The sequence below is a fragment of the Oncorhynchus mykiss genome, chromosome 18 (genome assembly GCF_013265735.2).
Source record: "Oncorhynchus mykiss isolate Arlee chromosome 18, USDA_OmykA_1.1, whole genome shotgun sequence".
Lineage (NCBI taxonomy): Eukaryota > Metazoa > Chordata > Actinopteri > Salmoniformes > Salmonidae > Oncorhynchus > Oncorhynchus mykiss.
The window spans coordinates 18,156,850-18,170,886 of NC_048582.1; the positions used below are offsets into that span (position 1 = coordinate 18,156,850).

Genomic DNA, 14,037 nt, shown 5'->3' on the forward strand with positions numbered 1-14,037 from the left:
CCCTGTCTCTGTCTCTCTCTCCCGCTCTCTCTGTCTCTCTCTGTCTCTCCCTGTCTCTCTGTCTCTCCCTCTCTCGTGTCCTGCTGTAAAAGTGCCACCACTCCACCCTGCAGATTGCCCCTCCCTCTCACAGTACAGGTGGTTACATGGTGGTGTAACACACCCTCCCCACTTTATTCCCCTTTTCTCTCCTCCCTCTCTCCTCCCCTTCTCCTGGTGTATAGCAGTCAGCCCAGACAATCGTGGGCTCAGTCTAGTCAACTAGAGAGAGAGAGAGAGAGAATACAGCACAAGACCTCTGGAGTACCACTGGCAACGGGACGTTTTCTTTTACATACATACACACTCCCATTCACACTTTCTTCCACACACACAGACTCGGAAGCGGCAGCATGTTGGTGAACAGGGTCTGGCTTGTGGTGTGTGTGCTCTGCTGTGTGTGTGTGTCGGTGTGTGTGAACGCAGAGGAATATGAAATGAACTACGCAGACAACTATGAAAATGAGATTACACAGGACCAACAGGACGGTACGTCTCGCTCTTTCACTCCTTCATTTCTTCCCTTGTTCTTCTGTCTCTCAGTTTCTCTCATTGACCTGCTCCCCCTTTTCTCTCTCTGTTTCACTTGTTCACCTGAGACCTACAATCTAGAGGTGGCTTGTAATGGCTGACTGTGGATTGACAGTGTGGTGTCTGGTTCCCTCTCCCTCCAGGGGACTCCCCTGTGACTACCTGCCAGGCTACAGAGCTCTCTCGCTGGAACAAACTCTTTGTGGCTCTGGAGGACTCCCACCAGAGGGATATGATGCTGATGGAAGCCCTGGAGCAACGCTGTGGAACCCCGGGAGTCTGCCAGCAGTGCCTGCCCGCCATCGAGGCAGTTTGCCGGGGGCAGGCAGAGCAGGCGAGCCCCAGGCTCCATCGAGGCCTAGTGGAGCTGAAGGAGGAGGTAACAGAACGAGAGGGGAGGATGAATTCTTCAATACAGCAGATCAGGCAGGAGGGAGCAGAAAGTTATGGGAGGATGATGGCTGTGTTACATCATCTCCTTCAGAACAGCAAAGAGCAGAACCATAGACTACATCGATTGGAGGAGAGTAAGCTGAAAGGGGAGGTGACAGAAGGGGCTGGATCTTTTGGAGCCGGGCATAGAGAAGCAGAGCCAATCAGGACAGGGCATAAAGAGAATGGATTTAGGGGAGGCGCTTAGTGGGACAGGTAGACCAATAGGGACGAGACCTGGCAGTGTAGGGGCGGGTCTCGGACTGGGTTTGGGCATGAAGCTGTTCCCGTCAAGCACAAAGAAACAGGAAGTGACATCATCGGACCCGGGAAAGATTGAGCGGCCTCTGGTTGCTATAGCGATGGAAAAGCAGAAGGTACAGACCCAGCTGGGCCTAATATCCTCTGTAGGGAACGAAGGATGAAAAAATACGAGGAGAAATTAAAGGAAGGATATCTGATGGATATTGTCCTCTATCAGGGACTGAATTAAAACTAAAATATAAACTTTTTGAAATTTTGAAATTTTATACAATAGTAAAGCAAAACAATCGCCTTGAAATATGTTTAGTATTCTTTTAAATTCTGTATAATTAAAGGAAATGCTCTGTGACTCTAATTGTCTAAGTGATGAATAAAGATTTGTTAAACTTTTTAATTGGTGGAAAGGGTTCCTCCTGTCTCAAGTTATACACCCACCATCTTTACCAGGGAAACTTGTCATCATGGACATTGTGGACAATAACAGGATTGTCTCAGATACTGTTGACATCTCAGCTATAATCAGACACAGTCCTCTTTCTCATTACTGAGTTTATACACTTTAACAAACTGTGTGTGTGTGTGTGTGTGTGTGTGTGTGTCGGTGCGTGCTGGCGTGTGTGTGTGTCGGGGTGTGTGTGTGTGGGTGACATGAAGAGAGTTTTCCATATAAAGTAGCAGCCAGCTGGAGGGTGTGTTTGGAAACTGTCAGCTTTTCTCTCTTTTCTTCAAGACCTAGTTTCAAAATGTCACAGGGTTCAAGGTATTTGAAACCCACCATCCTCGTTTACCTTCATTGTGACCTGACACAACGATAGACGAGACAAGAGGAGACAAGAGGAGAGGAGAGAAGAGGAGAGATGACTAGAGGAGAGGAGAGGAGGGGAGACGAGAGACGACGAGAGGAGAGGAGACGAGAGGAGAGACGACGAGAGGAGAGGAGAGGAGAGATGACGAGAGGAGAGGAGAGGAGGGGAGACGAGAGGAGAGGAGGGGAGAGGAGAGGAGAGGAGAGATGAGATGAGGAGACAAGAGATGAGGAGACGAGAGATGACGAGACGAGAGGAGACGAGAGGAGACGAGAGGAGAGACGAGAGGAGAGGAGACGAGAGGAGAGGAGAGGAGGGGAGACGAGAGGAGACGAGAGGAGAGACGAGAGGAGAGATGAGGAGACGAGAGATGACGAGAGGAGAGGAGAGATGAGGAGACGAGAGGAGAGACGACGAGAGGAGAGGAGGGGAGACGAGAGGAGAGATGAGGAGACGAGAGATGACGAGAGGAGAGGAGACGAGAGGAGAGGAGGGGAGAGGAGAGATGACGAGACGAGAGGAGAAGAGAGATGACGAGAGGAGAGGAGACGAGAGATGACGAGAGGAGAGGAGACGAGAGATGACGAGAGGAGACGAGAGGAGAGATGAGAGGTTATTATTAGTCTTAATCACAGCATCCACTCACAAACAGCTGCTATCAGATGGATAGATACACTCCCCCATCCTCCTCTCTCCCATACTCCTCTCTCCCATCCTCCTCTCCCCCATCCTCCTCTCCCCCATCCTGCTCTCCCCCATCCTCCTCTCCCCCATCCTCCTCTCTCCCATCCTGTTCTCCCCCATCCTCCTCTCTCCCATCCTGCTCTCTCCCATCCTCCTCTCTCCCATCCTGCTCTCTCCCATCCTGCTCTCTCCCATCCTGCTCTCTCCCATCCTGCTCTCCCTCATCCTCCTCTCTCCCATCCTGCTCTCTCCCATCCTCCTCTCTCCCATCCTGCTCTCTCCCATCCTGCTCTCTCCCATCCTGCTCTCTCCCATCCTGCTCTCCCCCATCCTCCTCTCTCCCATCCTGCTCTCTCCCATCCACCTCTCTCCCATCCTGCTCTCTCCCATCCTCCTCTCTCCCATCCTGCTCTCTCCCATCCTCCTCTCTCCCATCCTCCTCTCTCCCATCCATCTCTCTCCCATCCTCCTCTCTCCCATCCTGCTCTCTCCCATCCTGCTCTCTCCCATCCTCCTCTCTCCCATCCTCCTCTCTCCCATCCACCTCTCTCCCATCCTCCTCTCTCCCATCCTCCCATCCTCCTCTCTCCCATCCTGCTCTCTCCCATCCTCCTCTCTCCCATCCACCTCTCTCCCATCCTGCTCTCTCCCATCCTGCTCTCTCCCATCCTCCTCTCTCCCATCCTCCTCTCTCCCAACCTGCTCTCTCCCATCCTGCTCTCTCCCATCCTCCTCTCTCCCAACCTGCTCTCTCCCATCCTCCTCTCTCCCATCCTCCTCTCTCCCTCTCTCTTGCCCTCCCTCTGGCTGTCTCTCTCTCTCTCTCCCTCCCTCTGGCTCTGTCTCTCTCTCTCTCCCTCCGGCTCTGTCTCTCTCTCTCTCTCCCTCCCTCTGGCTGTATGTCTCTCTCTCTCTCTCCTCCCTCTGTCTGTCTGTCTCTCTATCGCCCTCCCCCTGGCTGTCTGTCTCTCGCTCTCCCTCCCTCCCCCTGGCTGTCTGTCTCTCGCTCTCCCTCCCTCCCTCTGGCTGTCTCTCTCTCTCTCTCTCCCTCCCTCTGTCTGTCTCTCTCTGTCTCTCTCTCTCCCTCCCTCCCTCCCTCTGGCTGTCTGTCTCTCTCTCTCCCGCCCTCTGTCTGTCTGTCTGTCTGTCTCTCTCTCTCTCCCTCCCTCCGTCTCCCTCCCTCCCTCCCTCCGTCTGTCTCTCTTTCTCCCTCCCTCTGGCTGTCTGTCTCTATAGTTGGCATTGATCACCTTCGCTAACCCTCAGCTGGCTAGCATAGTCAGTGACACTTTACCATGTGAAACTCAGCCAACACACACACATACACACACAGTCAGTAAGAGAGCAAATCACAGTAAGACAGTGAGGTTTTAATATGACATCACACTATCACAATAGCCAGTAAGACAACACAGTATTGCTACTTCACAACAATTACAACAACTACAATACAAAATAGATACATTTACTATTCACATTGGGGTAGGTAGATGTTTTCCCTAACCACTGATACAGGGTCAGATATTTTGACACCTCCTAATGGTTAAGTTAAGGATTGGAGTTGGTGTATCTGATTCTAGATCTGTGGTTAAAGACAGCTATTTTAGCTCAAGCATTAACATTCACCATAGAGTCCTCTTATATACACACTGAGAGAGAGAGAGAGAGAGAGAGAGAGAGAGAGAGAGAGAGAGAGAGAGAGAGAGAGAGAGAGAGAGAGAGAGAGAGAGAGAGAGAGAGAGAGAGAGAGAGAGAGAGAGAGAGAGAGAGAGAGAGAGAGAGAGAGAGAGAGAGAGAGAGAGAGAGAGAGAGAGAGAGAGAGAGAGAGAGCAAACCCCCTGGGAAAAGAGAGAAAGACAGAAACATAGATAGAAGGGGAGTGGTCTATTTGATTGGTAAGTCCAGAATCTTTGTGCGTGCATGTGCTTTCGTGTGCGTGTGTGCTATTTAATTGGCGAGTCCAGAATCTCTTCGTACTCTTCTCTCTGTTTCCTCCCACTTCCTCGAGAGGGGAGGAGCTTCACTGTAACAAGCCAACCCACGCTCGCCACCACCACCACACCCCCTATGACCTCACACACTGAGGGAACCAATGGCACAACAGCGATCTCCAGCACCATAGCGACCGGTACTTCCAGACCCTGTGTAGCCGACACCAAAGCTGGGTGAAGTCGGGTGAGGCCATGGGTCACCCCCACGAACCCCCCAGCAGAGCACACAGCTACCCCCAGGACGATGCACCAAGCCTGGAGACTGGCCGGCCACACTGGCCCCTGTCGGAGGAGAAGCATGGAGACTGCGGTGCTCAGACAGCCGGTCCAACTGACAGTGAACAGAGCTGTGCCGACACTGACCCGCTCCTTCAGAGAGCGGTACATGACTAGAGCCAGAGACATCCATAGTCCTGCGAGAACAGTCAGGGACCAACCAAACGCTTCCCGCCAGAACTGGGCCGATTGTTGTGCCGGTGTCGCCCCATTGGGTATCCCCCCATTGGGTATCCCCCCATTGGGCATCCCTGACCCGGTCCCGTTGTTGTTCTCATCCAGCCCTGTTGGGTTAGGAACGAGCGCCAGACCCAGTCCTAACACGCCTGTCGCTACGGTGACCAGGTCCACCAATCCCAGCCGCTCGTCCAGGAGCAACAACGCCAGAGTGGCCGACAGGACGGTGGTCGCCAGGCGCCAGGTTGTCAACATGGCCTCGTCGTCGCCGAGGGAGACGAAGGATAAGGACGAGTAAGCGCAGCAGAGGGAGAAGGAGTGAGTCAGACCGTACAGGAGCAGCTTCCGCCGATAGCCCTTTGAGCCAAAGGCCGTCTCCGCCCGTTTCATTGGTACAGTCCCATAGAGCAGCTGGAGGATGGATCGTACCAAGAGGAGAGTTAAGGGTGGGAGGTTAAAGTGTGAGGCGGCCAGGCGTGTCAGAACACACACACAGCCGTGAGCCAGCCCCGCCAAGACCACACTGGCCCACGTGAGCCGAGACGCAGAGACAGACGCCTCGCCGAAACTCGCTAGCTGCTCCCCTACTCCCCCTCCTGCACCCTTCCCTCCTCCCTCCACACCCCCCTCCCCTCCCCCCATGGGAGGTCTAGGGGGTGTGTCTTTGTTTTTGTCCTTCCCTCCAAACAGAGCACCGGCCTTTCCTGTCCACTTCCTGGTTCCTGTCAGCTGTTTCTTGTCCGAGGTCTCCTCCAGGAAGGAGCCGAAGTCCTCGAAGGAGGGAGCATCATCGTACCCCTCGTCTCCGGGCTGGGGGAAGTGTGTGTGTGTGTGGGGTGTGTGTGGGGCGTACTTGGCGGTGACGGTGTGAGGGTGGATCTTCACCCGTTTCTTGGAGCCGTCCAGGAGGTGTGTGGATTCCATGGTTACTCACCTGTAGGGAGGAGAGGTGAGGACAAACGTTAGACACAGACACACACACCCCTCAGACAGAAACAGAGGGGTTTCACCTAATGGCATTGTCTTCCGACCGCATTGCCATGAACTATCTATGAGTGCAGACGGAGTCATCTTTCTGACGTGAGACCCTCTTCTGTGTCTGTCAGGTGACTCAGTCAGTGGTTGTAATTCACTGTTCTGACGCAGAGGATGCTGCTGCAGTGGACACACACACACCTTCTACAATATACACAGACAGTAGACACACACACCTTCTACAATATACACAGACAGTAGACACACACACCTTCTACAATATACACAGACAGTAGACACACACACACCTTCTACAATATACACAGACAGTAGACACACACACCTTCTACAATATACACAGACAGTAGACACACACACACCTTCTACAATATACACAGACAGTAGACACACACACACCTACAATATACACAGACAGTAGACACATACCTACAATATACACAGACAGTAGACACATACCTACAATATACACAGACAGTAGACACACACCTACAATTTACACAGACAGTAGACACACACCTTCTACAATATACACAGACAGTAGACACACACACCTTCTACAATATACACAGACAGTAGACACACACCTACAATATACACAGACAGTAGACACACACACACCTTCTACAATATACACAGACAGTAGACACACACACCTTCTACAATATACACAGACAGTAGACACACACACCTTCTACAATATACACAGACAGTAGACACACACACCTTCTACAATATACACAGACAGTAGACACACACACACCTTCTATAATGTACACAGACAGTAGACACACACACCTTCTACAATATACACAGACAGTAGACACACACACACCTTCTACAATATACACAGACAGTAGACAGTAGGCACACGCACCTTCTACAATGTACACAGACAGTAGACAGTAGACACACACACCTACAATATACACAGACAGTAGACACACACACACCTTCTACAATATACACAGACAGTAGACAATAGACACACACACCTACAATATACACAGACAGTAGACATAAACCTTCTACAATATACACAGACAGTAGACACACACACCTACAATATACACAGACAGTAGACACACACACCTACAATATGCACAGACAGTAGACACACACACCTACAATATACACAGACAGTAGACACACACACCTTCTACAATATACACAGACAGTAGACACACACACACCTTCTACAATATACACAGACAGACACACACACCTTCTACAATATACACAGACAGTAGACACACACACACCTTCTACAATATACACAGACAGTAGACAGTAAACACACACACCTTCTACAATGTACACAGACAGTAGACAGTAGACACACACACCTACAATATACACAGACAGTAGACACACACACCTTCTACAATATACACAGACAGTAGACACACACACCTACAATATACACAGACAGTAGACACACACACCTACAATATACACAGACAGTAGACACACACACACCTACAACATACACAGACAGTAGACACACACACCTACAATATACACAGACAGTAGACACACACACACCTACAATATACACAGACAGTAGACACACACACCTACAATATACACAGACAGTAGACACACACACCTACAATATACACAGACAGTAGACACACACACACCTTCTACAATATACACAGACAGTAGACACACACCTACAATATACACAGACAGTAGACACACACACCTTCTACAATATACACAGACAGTAGACACACACCTACAATATACACAGACAGTAGACACACAGTAGACACACACCTACAATATACACAGACAGTAGACACACACACCTTCTACAATATACACAGACAGTAGACACACACACCTACAATATACACAGACAGTAGACACACACACCTACAATATACACAGACAGTAGACACACACACCTACAATATACACAGACAGTAGACACACACACCTACAATATACACAGACAGTAGACACACACCTACAATATACACAGACAGTAGACACACACACCTACAATATACACAGATAGTAGACACACACACACCTACAATATACACAGACAGTTGACACACACACCTACAATATACACAGACAGTAGACACACACCTACAATATACACAGACAGTAGACACACACCTTCTACAATATACACAGACAGTAGACACACACACACCTACAATATACACAGACAGTAGTCACACACCTACAATATACAGACAGTAGTCACACAGTAGACACACACCTACAATATACACAGACAGTAGACACACACACCTACAATATACACAGACAGTAGACACACACACACCTACAATATACACAGACAGTAGACACACACACCTACAATATACACAGACAGTAGACACACACACACCTACAATATACACAGACAGTAGACACACACACCTACAATATACACAGACAGTAGACACACACACCTACAATATACACAGACAGTAGACACACACACCTTCTACAATATACACAGACAGTAGACACACACCTACAATATACACAGACAGTAGACACACAGTAGACACACACCTACAATATACACAGACAGTAGACACACACCTACAATATACACAGACAGTAGACACACACACCTTCTACAATATACACAGACAGTAGACACACACCTACAATATACACAGACAGTAGACACACACACCTACAATATACACAGACAGTAGACACACACACCTACAATATACACAGACAGTAGACACACACCTACAATATACACAGACAGTAGACACACACACCTACAATATACACAGATAGTAGACACACACACACCTACAATATACACAGACAGTTGACACACACACCTACAATATACACAGACAGTAGACACACACCTACAATATACACAGACAGTAGACACACACACACCTACAATATACACAGACAGTAGACACACACCTTCTACAATATACACAGACAGTAGACACACACCTTCTACAATATACACAGACAGTAGACACACACACACCTACAATATACACAGACAGTAGTCACACACCTACAATATACAGACAGTAGTCACACAGTAGACACACACCTACAATATACACAGACAGTAGACACACACACACCTACAATATACACAGACAGTAGACACACACACTTTCTACAATATACACAGACAGTAGACACACACCTTCTACAATATACACAGACAGTAGACACACACCTACAATATACACAGACAGTAGACACACACCTAAGTAAATCTACAGTCTGTTTTATGAGACAGACAGGGTTTGGGCGCAGGTCATCTGAGTGTGGCCCCCAGGACTGTGTTACCCATTGAGCTATGTATAGAAAGAGCTTCAGCAGGTTTTCAGGTCTCAGGTATGGTTACTCATGGTGACTCAATCACTGACTGTTCTAATAAGGACAGAATGCTGTCTGGCTGGCTGGATGCTGACTAAAAAGATGCCACGAGTCTGTGTGGTGGGGTGCGTGCACGTGTCATCTTGTCACTGGGCGAGAGAGAGGATGAGTGTGTGTCTTGTCAGGGTTACACACACACGGTCCGTGCTGGATTTATGATTGGAACGAGGCGCGTACCCGCGCACAGGAAGTAATGCTGCTGTACGCGGCAGGACAAATAATCACCACAATTATAGAAACCACAAAATAAACAGAAAATAGCCCCACCGCGGTATGGTCGATACCGTGTCAGTTAGCCGACTATTCCACCGTCATTATTCCCTGCTCGCGCGTAGATTGATTACTAAATCAACTGATATGTGTAACTACTACCAGAAACTCACCTACTGTATTGCGTCAATTCGGTGCCCTCCGCTCATTCACCGAACAAATGTCTTCTGTCAGATCAGGGAAAGAGGCATCCTTCCACCCGCTTTCCTCCTCATGGGTGGTTTGGCGTGCCTCCAAGGTTACCAGTCGCCCAACGGGTCTATCTGGCTCCTCCAACCGCCGGTAGAGCACTGTTGTCGACCACAGGGGTAGAGAGTGTCGGTGATAAAAATCCTTCCTCCTTTTCTGTCTCCCGATCCCTCACCCGTCCTCCCTCACTCACACACACAGCAGCTGCGCTTCTCAGCTTGCCCGACCGTGGAGAGAGAGAGTGAGAGAAGAGGGAACGATGTCATTATGCTTAAGCATGCATAGCGACCAAAAATCATCATCATAAACACTGACCACTGTCAGTCACGTTTGTGTGTGTGCGCGTTTATGTATGCACGCACGCACGCACGGACAACCACACACGCACAAACTCACGCACACACACAGAGACAGATCTGGTCCCAGCGGGGAACTAATGGTCCTTCTCTATCCCACATCTATATTTCATCACCTTCTCAACGCTCCTCTGCTGTAGGGAATGATGATAGTCTATCTCTCTCTCTCTCTCTCTCTCTCTCTCTCTCTGACTTTCTCTCTCCTGGGTTGTCATTATGTGTGTGTGCCTGCGTGCATGCAAGCATGTGTTTGTGTCATGGCTTGTACCCCATACCAGTAATTACCTCTTCCTTTAGCTGCATGCAGTCTATAGTTTGTCCCTGAGGCTGGTTGACAGACAGACAGTTAGACAGGAAGCAGTCTATTAGTGAGACCAGACCTGCCATATGGGTAACCCACTAACACAGCGCTTTCTCTACAGTAATGAGTAGCGTATTATCTTCCTGTCTGTCAGTTAAGCAGACAGACAGACAGACAGACAGACAGACAGACAGACAGACAGGCTCGCCAGGGAAGGGCTCTGGGTTGGAGGAGAGGGGTGCTATGGCTCTATTCAGTCCAACAGCCGTAATATAATCTGTCTGTCTGCCTGTCTGCCTGTCTGCATTCCTGTCTGCGTTCCTGTCTGTCTGTCCGTCCGTCCGCAAAACAGACAGTGTGTGTTAGGTTGCTTCTCGGGAGGAAATATGTTCTGTTTCTATGGCAACTGTGAAGAGGAGAGCGCTATAAGCGTTTTATGGGACTATTCAATAACTATATTATGGAGAAGTTTACCAACAGAGCCTGTGTGGAGAGCGAGAGAGAGAGATGGAGAGAGAGAGAGAGAGAGAGAGAGAGAGAGAGAGAGAGACAAGGCAAGAAGTGCCTTCTATGCCATCAAAAGGAACATTCAATTTGACATACCACAGGATCTGGCTAAAAATACTACAAGCAGTTATAGAACCCATTGCCCTTTATGGTTGTGAGGTCTGGGGTCCGCTCACCAAACAAGAATTCACAAAATAGGACAAACACCAAATTGAGACTCTGCATGCCGAATTCTGCAAAAATATCCACCTCGTACAATGTAAAACACCAAATAATGCAAAATCCAGAAAAGGGCCGTTAAATTCTACAACCACCTAAAAGGAAGTGATTCCAAAACCTATTCCCCTAAGCAAGCTGGTCCTGGGGCTCTGTTCACAAACACAAACACACCCCACAGAGCCCCAGGACAGCAGCACAATTAGACCCAACCAAGTCATGAGAAATCAAAAAGATAATTACTTGACACATTGCAAAGAATCTACAAAAAAAAACAGTGCAACAGTGCAAACTAGAATGCTATTTGGCCCTAAACAGAGAGCACACAGTGGCAGGATACCTGACCACTGTGACTGACCCAAACTTAAGGAAAGCTTTGACTATGTACAGACTCAGTGAGCATAGCCTTGCTATTGAGAAAGGCCGTCGTAGGCAGACATGGCTCTCAAGAGAAGACAGGCTATGTGCACACTGCCCCCAAAATGAGGTGGAAACTGAGCTGCACTTCCTAACCTCTTGCCCAATGTATGACCATATTAGAGACACATATTTCCCTCAGATTACACAGATCCGCGAAGAATTTGTCTACGAGTGAAGAACAAGCATCATTGTAAATACAACATATATTTATGTTTATTTTTTTCCCCTTTTGTGCTTGAACTGTTTGCAGATCATTACAACACTTTATATAGACAAAGTATGATATTTGAAATGTCTTTTGGAAATTTTGTGAGTGTAAATGTTTACTGTTCATTTTTATTGTTTATTTAAATGTTATTTATTATCTATGTCACTTGCTTTGGCAATGTAAACATATGTTTCCCATACCAACAAAGCCCTTAAATTGAGAGAGAGATGAAAATGACAGAGATGCTTTAGTAGTTTTCGCTGTGAGAAGTTGTGCATTTTTCTTAGACTGAGGATGAAGAGCAGAGAGAATGAATTATAGAGAAGAGGGAGGAATGGAGAGCTTCAAACACTTCACACTTGTTTATCCAAAGCCAATGAAATGACAACACACTCCCTATGTGGGGTGGCAGGGTAGCCTAGTGGTTAGAGCGTTGGACTAGTAACAGGAAGGTTGCGAGTTCAAACCCCCGAGCTGACAAGGTACAAATCTCTCGTTCTGCCCCTGAACAGGCAGTTAACCCACAGTTCCTAGGCCGTCATTGAAAATAAGAATTTGTTCTTAACTGACTTGTCTGGTAAAATAATAGATGTTTTTTTTATTTCTCTCTCTTTCTATTTATTTCTTTGTCTCTCTCATCTAAACTCAGCAAAAAAAGAAACGTCCTCACTGTCAACTGCATTTATTTTCAGCAAACTTAACATGTGTAAATATTTGTATGAACATAACAAGATTCAACAACTGAGACATAAACTGAACAAGTTCCACAGACATGTGACTAACAGAAATTGAATAATGTATCCCTTAACAAAGGGGGGGTCAAAATCAAAAGTAAGAGTCAGTATCTGGTGTGGCCACCAGCTGCATTAAGTACTGCAGTGCATCTCCTCCTCATGGACTGCACCAGATTTGCCTGTTCTTGCTGTGAGATGTTACCCCTCTCCTCCACCAAGGCACCTGCAAGTTCCCAGACATTTCTGGAGGGAATGGCCCTAGCCCTCACCCTCCGATCCAACAGGTCCCAGACGTGCTCAATGGGATTGAAATCCGGGCTCTTAGCTGGCCATGGCAGAACACTGACATTCCAGTCTTACAGGAAATCATGCACAGAATGAGCAGTTTGGCTGGTGGCATTATCATGCTGGAGGGTCATGTCAGGATGAGCCTGCAGGAAGGGTACCACATGAGGGAGGAGGATGTCTTCCCTGTAACGCACAGCGTTGAGATTGCCTGCAATGACAACAAGCTCAGTCCGATGATGCTGTGACACACCACCCCAGACCATGACGGACCCTCCACCTCCAAATCGATCCCGCTCCAGCTCATTCCTTCGACGATAAACGTGAATCCGACCATCACCCCTGGTGAGATAAAACCGCGACTCATCAGTGAAAAGCACTTTTTGCCAGTCCTGTCTGGTCAGGCGACGATGGGTTTGTGCCCATAGGCGATGTTGTTGCCGGTGATGTCTGGTGTGGACCTGCCTTACAACAGGCCTTCAAGCCCTCAGTCCAGCCTCTCTCAGCCTATTGCGGACAGTCTGAGCACTGATGGAGGTATTGTGTGTTCCTGGTGTAACTCGGGCAGTTGTTGTTTCCATCCTGTACCTGTCCCGCAGGTGTGATGTTTGGATGTACCGATCCTGTGCAGGTGTTGTTACACGTGGTCTGCCACTCCAAGGACGATCAGCTGTCAGTCCTGTCTCCCTGTAGCACTGTCTTAGGTGTCTCATAGTACATTGCAATGTATTGCCCTGGCCACATCTGCAGTCCTCATGCCTCCTTGCAGCATGCCTAAGGCACATTCACGCAGATGAGCAGGGACCCTGGGCATCTTTCTTTTGGTGTTTTTGAGAGTCAGTAGAAAGGCCTCTTTAGTGTCCTAAGTTTTCATAACTGTGACCTTAATTGCCTACCGTCTGTAGCTGTTAGTGCCTTAACGACCGTTCCACAGGTTCATTAATTGTTTATTGTTCATTGAA

General features: G+C 48.3%; 2 protein-coding genes across 4 annotated transcripts; one reads left to right on the forward strand and one right to left on the reverse strand.

Annotated features, from left to right (window-relative positions):
• On the forward strand, positions 1 to 1,652 carry LOC110495710. The gene is made up of 2 exons (XM_021571108.2): positions 1 to 528; positions 714 to 1,652. The coding sequence occupies exons 1-2, from the start codon at positions 393 to 395 to the stop codon at positions 1,208 to 1,210; spliced, it is 633 nt and encodes a 210-aa protein (XP_021426783.1). The 5' UTR covers positions 1 to 392; the 3' UTR covers positions 1,211 to 1,652.
• A 2,453-nt stretch (positions 1,653 to 4,105) lies between these two features.
• On the reverse strand, positions 4,106 to 10,514 carry LOC110495700 (solute carrier family 35 member G2). 3 transcript variants are annotated; one of them, XM_036952114.1, is made up of 3 exons: positions 9,973 to 10,512; positions 5,270 to 6,134; positions 4,106 to 5,239 (listed from the first exon to the last, which is right to left on the reverse strand). In XM_036952114.1, the coding sequence occupies exons 2-3, from the start codon at positions 6,122 to 6,124 to the stop codon at positions 4,700 to 4,702; spliced, it is 1,395 nt and encodes a 464-aa protein (XP_036808009.1). In that variant the 5' UTR covers positions 6,125 to 6,134; positions 9,973 to 10,512; the 3' UTR covers positions 4,106 to 4,699. The 3 variants fall into 3 exon arrangements, with proteins under 3 accessions (XP_036808009.1, XP_036808008.1, XP_021426761.2); XM_036952113.1 differs by having other exon boundaries at positions 4,106 to 6,134; positions 9,977 to 10,514; XM_021571086.2 differs by having other exon boundaries at positions 4,106 to 6,134.
• Between the last annotated feature and the right edge of the window lie 3,523 nt (positions 10,515 to 14,037).

Coding starts and splice junctions, on each gene's coding strand:
- LOC110495710 (XM_021571108.2), top strand. CDS start 393: ATGTTGGTGAACAGGGTCTGGCTTGTGGTGTGTGTGCTCTGCTGTGTG. Junction 529..713: donor TACACAGGACCAACAGGACG/GTACGTCTCGCT, acceptor CTCTCCCTCCAG/GGGACTCCCCTGTGACTACC.
- LOC110495700 (XM_036952113.1), bottom strand. CDS start 6,124: ATGGAATCCACACACCTCCTGGACGGCTCCAAGAAACGGGTGAAGATC.